The sequence below is a fragment of the Cottoperca gobio genome, chromosome 20 (assembly GCF_900634415.1).
Source record: "Cottoperca gobio chromosome 20, fCotGob3.1, whole genome shotgun sequence".
NCBI classification, from domain to species: Eukaryota; Metazoa; Chordata; class Actinopteri; order Perciformes; family Bovichtidae; genus Cottoperca; species Cottoperca gobio.
In genome coordinates, this window is record NC_041374.1 from 2436016 (window position 1) to 2442136 (window position 6121).

Sequence of the window (6121 nt, forward strand, 5' to 3'; positions counted from 1 at the left end):
CAAAACCATTTTTTATAGCCTTCCTCCAGCCAATTACTTCAATTTCTAAAAAACAGCTAACTGAGCTTTTCCCGCTTTGGGGCGATAGAAGAGGTCATCAAAAGTTAAAAGTATTCAACAATGTGTGTTTCCAGTCAGCAGAATCTTCTCTTACTTCCACCCACATTACAGATGATCTTTCCATGTCCTGCCTTTGAGCAGGTCTGTTGATTATGCAGGTGCGGCCAGTGCGTCACCCACAGGACTTCGCTCAGCTGACAAGGGCACCAGGGACGAACGAACAGCAACCAAGCACGCTTCAGAATCCAAGTTCCGCTCTTCTCAGACCCAGGATGTGACCGCATAGCGGAACGAAAAAACTCAGTGTGCGATTGAAAGGAAGCTGGCAGACTTCACGAAAAAGCTAAAAACAGACTCCTTTGCGTTTTGCCACCATGTCACAATACGCCACCACAGTCAATAGTCAGGCATTTTGTAGACTGCATTCTGCAGAACGAGAGCTTTGAAAGAGATCAAGTAAATAATCTCACAAGTTGAATATTGAGTTTAAAATAGCCCCTACCCCATTTAATCCTTATAGGTGACAGGTCTGCTTTGCCTTGGAGTCTCTTCTTGTAGGACAGGTCTCCTAGGGATGACAAAAAGAGAACAATAGTTTCCAGAGAAATTAAAAATTTCTTTTGAGGAAATGTTGCTTTTTAATTCAGAAAAAACGTTTTGCAAAAAGGGGAAATAGAGCTTCTCTGCCGTGAGTTTGAGTAACAATTCGAGTAATATTAACTCGTTTTGTCATTTGATTAATGAATCATTCTGGTTGCAACCAGTAGGTGCATCTCGAGGCAGCTTTCAACCTCCAACAAATCTCGCTGAGTGTCCTGACACACACGGAGTAATTCAGTCTTCACGTTTTCAATCACTGTCTCTCCCGAGCGAGCGCTGTTCGACTCCATTAAAATCACCGCCGAAATAAAGATAAGTTGCATTGAAGCGAGCCTCCTTCTAGTAATCAGTATCCTTCGTCGGGAATGAGTCAGAGCCTATTATGTTATGTTCAAAACACATTTCCCATTGTAATCTCTCAGCCCGGATCTCCTCCAGGGACTTCACAGTGAGTGTTTTGCACCTCATGGATGAGATCTAAAACTGGGGCTCAAAGACAACCAATCATCTGTAAACTGCTGTTAAAAAAAGATTGACTGGGACTTAGTATGCAATGAAGGGAAAACATGTTGTGGAAGAGTCTTTTATACACCACACAAACACATAGGGTGGGTACCGATGCACAGACTGTGTATCTTTGCCTTGGGTAAAGATAAAGCCATCAATTCTTTTTTACTATCTTTGTACAAACAGCCGGATAATATAACAAAGTACAAGAAGGTAAATCCATTATTTGTAAGATAAGGATGTGACCGGGATCCAAAGAGCTGACCAGCTGTTGTGACGGTTTCTAAAGATTAAACAGCGTACCGAGACGGAAAACATCTAAAAACTGATATAGTGTTTAATTACCTAAAAGACGGAGCACATTCCTATCTCATTAGACCACTTCTGTAACTTAACCTATTTTAATTAGAACATTTGAACTTGACATGTCTGAGAGGCCACTCGCACACGTTACACAGCTTTCTTCCTATTAGGCAAAGAGAATACTCTGAAATCCTTTAACCTTCAAATGAATTGTAGAAATTCATAAATGAGAAATAAACGGTTTTAAATTTGAATTTCACGAACAAAGTGTTTCAATGCCTGCGATGAACAAAGTTAACGAGGCTTTGAGGGAGGTGCTGCTGTCCGACAAGAAAAGGTCCAATGTGAAAGGAATTGTTAATTTGCACGTCCATTATGAGTATAAAGTAGTGGAGATCCACTATACAAGAACTAGCTTATTAGGAGCTTCATTAAAAAAAGAATGGCCGCCTTATTCTGAGTCTTTATACAATCAATAAAAGAGTTGCATGAAGGTGGTATTCTCTGATAATAAGTCAGGACATTTCCTAATAAGACACCCATAAAGGTTTATGGTTGTCAGTTAATGGGCTGTCTTAATGAATTGATTATTACTTGGAGTGAAGTTTGGGATCTGGCAGCATCTCGTGTCAGACGGCACTCATCGATTCTGTACAGGGAGCGTAATGGAGTTCAGTGGAGCTGAGAGCAGCGATGGTGTCTGGAGAGAAAGTCAAATTCCCCTCTCAGCCAATTATACGGCCCCGTGGGGAGGGGGGGTTAAGGTACTATGCCATATGCTAATCCACTCTCCTTCTGATTATCTCGATGTTTTCTCGTCTCTCCATCTGCAGAATGACCAGAATGTGTTTTAATTATAATATGAAAGAAGATCTTCCACAGAAATGTGGTCAGAACTAGAAAAGAGATGGTTACATCCAGCAGGTGAGAGCCGGGCTGTTATACCTTATAAATCATAACATGCCCAAACATGGCAGTGCAGTCCCCAAAGTGTTAAAGGTGTGAATTGAAGGTCGACGACGACCGCTCCTCAGTTTGGTTCAGTCTGTAGTTCCTCTCTCTGTAAGTTACTTCTCCCCTCTTTGGTGAAGCTTCACTTTCTCCCTTTATTCTCGTATCAGCTCGTCCTTGAGATGATTTCCTTTGTTGACGCACTTTATTGCTCTCAGCTTCACCCCTTTCAGTTTGCACTTAACCCATGTTGCTCTATTGTTGCATTTTTAATGTCTTCCTTTAATCCTATGCGTTGCTGTTTTACCTCTTCCCCCCCCCCCCCCCCCGACTGTAACCGCTGTGCATCCTGTGAACAACAGCCGCCCTCCAACACGCTCCTCCTCGTCCGTTAGCTTTCCATTCTCATAATATAAATTGAAGCCACCTGCCGTGAACACTCGTCTGTGTGGGCTTTGGTTGTCAGAACAGCCAGTAAGTTCTTATATTTAAATTGCGGTGAGAATACAGGTGTTTAAAAGGGGTCATGTGTTCCCCGTCTTATTTCCGCCGCCAGCTGTGATTCTGCACGTAGGACTTCCTGCTAAAGGGTGAGATTACGGCGTGAATAGTTAGCAGGGATTAATGCGATATTTGTATGCTTTGGCAGTGCCGGCTCTGGATGAAGAAAGGGACACCGCTGGGGAGGCGCTGCAGAATGGAGATTTGAGTCTTGATGATCAAACGCAGATGACGTCCTTTGAGATCAATCTCAAAGACGAGAGGTTTGTGGCAGATGTAATGAGATGCCGGCGGGTTTCATCAGTAGCAGTGTCTGCAGAATCAAGAACGCAGCATTAGGTTTTAGGGTGACTGTCAATGAATTGTACTTTAAACCTTCTTTGAACTTCTCCCCAGGTACCGGGATGACTTCAGGCCCGTGGTGGAGGGGTGTGGCTGCTACTGCTGTAAGAACCACCAGAGGGCGTACCTGCACCACCTGTTGGTGACCAACGAGATGCTGGCTGGAGTCCTGCTCATGATCCACAACACGACCCACTATCATGCCTTCTTCGGCGCTCTGAGAGAAGCTCTGGCCAACGATGAAATGGACCTCCTTAAGAGACGGGTTCTTGGGGAGAGAAAGGACTAAGGCCGATGAATCAGAATGATAGGAGAGGGCTTGATCCTGCTCTTCCTCTCAAGGATCTTGTCCAGACGCAATCAAAGCTCTGTCTCTCTGCTACATGGACCTTGAGACCCTCCGCATCTCATTAAAGTCATGAAGCACGCTTAACAGAGGAGGACGCGTTGGGTTTGTGTCCTGGTTTAACACCAGAAGCTCCCTTAAGCTTGTGCATTGATCTGGGCAGAGAGCCAGGAGATGAAGTCAGGAGGCTGAAGATGGAAAGGAGCTGGACGGGAGGTCAAGAGGAATTTGCATAAAGAGAGAAATGCGAGGATGGATGGTGGTGTACTATCGACTGGGACTAAATCCCCGTGTGCCTCCTGTTGTGGTCTGATTACAGGTCAGCAGATCACTAACATCCTCTGGCATCATTGACAGCAGACCAGAGGGAGAGGCAGCCTGTGTGAGCAGTTACTAGTTATTAAATGCATCCCGCTCAGATATTAATAGGTTATGTGTGTAATAGGATTCTGTCGTTCATGTGCTTCATGGATACTTTGACTGTTTCAGTTGTGATGAGCTTCTAACACTCGTGGATTGACTTCATGTCGTTGCCAATAAAAGGACTAACCAGGATGTGTGATGACATTGTGTGACACATTAAACACCCCGCTCTCAACATGCAGATGTGCTGGTGGGTTTAAGGGAGGGTAAGTGAAGGTTTGAGCTGACAGCTCCACCACGAGAAGGGATAAAGATCAGGGGAAGATACAGGTCTCTGCCTCCCATGCAGCGTTGGAGAGAGGCCCTTTTGAAGGTGGGGGGATATAATTGACTGCCAAGACCGTGCAGATGTCTGGGGGGGACGGGGGACGCACCGAGAGGAGAGTGTGACAGATTTATGGAGCAGCAATGAGGATTGTTATTGCCTTAACCGCATTGAGCATTATATAACAGTAGGATGGGTCATCAATAGGTGGGAGAAATACTTAAGAAACACATGCATGAAATGGAAGTCCATTAATGCTTATGGGGAAAATGGTTGAACGCCTAACGAGAGGCGCTAACGCAGAGAAGGTTGTGAAGTCAATCCCTCAGATTATCCAGTAAAAATAGAATAAGCAGTGAATTGATATTAACCTTCTTTCCCTGAATAACAGCTATTGATATTTGACTCACAAGCTGTCTCTGGAGGTGTTCAGCAGCTAAGTATCTGACGAGCCTTTATATGCACGCACGCTCAGTACATCCCGTGGTTATTGCAATAACGAGGCCCCTGTTGGAGCTGCTCCTAACGAGTCTCCACTAAAGGGTTCTATTTATTTTTGATATATTTATCAAGCTTTTAACCTTCAACCTTCAGATAAAATGCAACATAAGTGTTGGGAATAGTGACGAGCTGCAGCACAATGCAACTCAATATAAATCAGCATCTTTCAGATGGCGTGTGCGGTTTCAAACGCACTCCAGCTGACAGTTTCTAGAGTGTGTTAAGTGGACAACATGTGGATTCAGAGCAGAGAGGATGCGTAAACTGATCCCCACAAGGCTGTTAAAACTCTCAACGTGGGATCATTATAGGGAGAAATATGCTAAAATGTTCTCGAAACAAAGCTTATATTTGACATTTTGCTGACTAAGAAGTAACCTAAGTTCATAGGTTTGATATATTATAATACTGTAGTATAATATATAGTTACAGCTATTTAAAACAATATGGAATTAATTTCCATAAATGCACTTTTTCTGTTGTTCTATATGAATTTAAAGCTGGATTTATTTTCTTTATTACATTTGACATTGTGAAAGTGTCAGAAAACAGATGTTATCGTTCACATGGACTCGTGTTTCTGGTCACATGGCAACAATGTCAGTCCAGCAGACGCTCTCATCCATCTTTTTTTTTACATATAAACATTAATTGCGCAGCTTTAAACTGGGAGTTGATCATTGTGAGTGTTCTGCTCATTGTGTCCCTGCTGCACCCTCTGAGTGACAGTCAGCAGGTGGCCGTTGTAGCTCATTTCAACCAATTATACTGATGGAGGGGGCCATTCAGGCTGTCTCTCCACTCTCCTGAACAAGTAGTGCTCGCCGAGCCTCACATTTATCCCTCACTTCGCACGTCAGCAGGATTGAAGTGTCGTCGTGGCAGCAGAACACGAAAGAGGAAGAGATCAGCTGCTCTCCCAAGACAACAGAAAGCCTCATAAAGCCAGCTGTGTTAGTGCAGCGGGGGTTACGGTGGAAGAAATGATGTCCAGGGAAGTTTCTTGTCGGGGAGGGAATGAGAAAATGCCAGTAGTTGTTATTTTGAAAGGTGATGCGTTGGCAGCTTAAATCACTGATTGAACAAGGTGCCACAGCTATGAATGGATTAATCAACGAGCCTAATCGATGCAGGCCTGGGGGCCACCTCCCCCCCTTAGATATCGGATGGTCAGGATTTGTGATTTTACATTTTGTAGTTGAAAATTCAATCCAATGACCACAGAGAGACCCTGACCCCTCTGTCCCCGTCGTAACCTTTGACCTCCAGCGAGGAGCAGCCGTAGTTCTCGCAGCTCTGCTGGCGATGAATGATTGCTCACT

The 6121-nt window shown here is 44.2% G+C and overlaps 1 protein-coding gene across 1 annotated transcript; it reads left to right on the forward strand.

Moving 5' to 3' along the window:
* The first annotated feature begins 3035 nt into the window (after positions 1–3035).
* Positions 3036–4165, forward strand: LOC115025560 (queuine tRNA-ribosyltransferase accessory subunit 2-like). Its single transcript, XM_029457913.1, has 2 exons — positions 3036–3185; positions 3319–4165. Exons 1-2 carry the CDS (start codon positions 3046–3048, stop codon positions 3551–3553), a joined length of 375 nt encoding a protein of 124 aa, XP_029313773.1. The 5' UTR covers positions 3036–3045; the 3' UTR covers positions 3554–4165.
* The last annotated feature ends 1956 nt before the right edge of the window (positions 4166–6121 follow it).

Coding starts and splice junctions, on each gene's coding strand:
- LOC115025560 (XM_029457913.1), top strand. CDS start 3,046: ATGCGATATTTGTATGCTTTGGCAGTGCCGGCTCTGGATGAAGAAAGG. Junction 3,186..3,318: donor ATCAATCTCAAAGACGAGAG/GTTTGTGGCAGA, acceptor ACTTCTCCCCAG/GTACCGGGATGACTTCAGGC.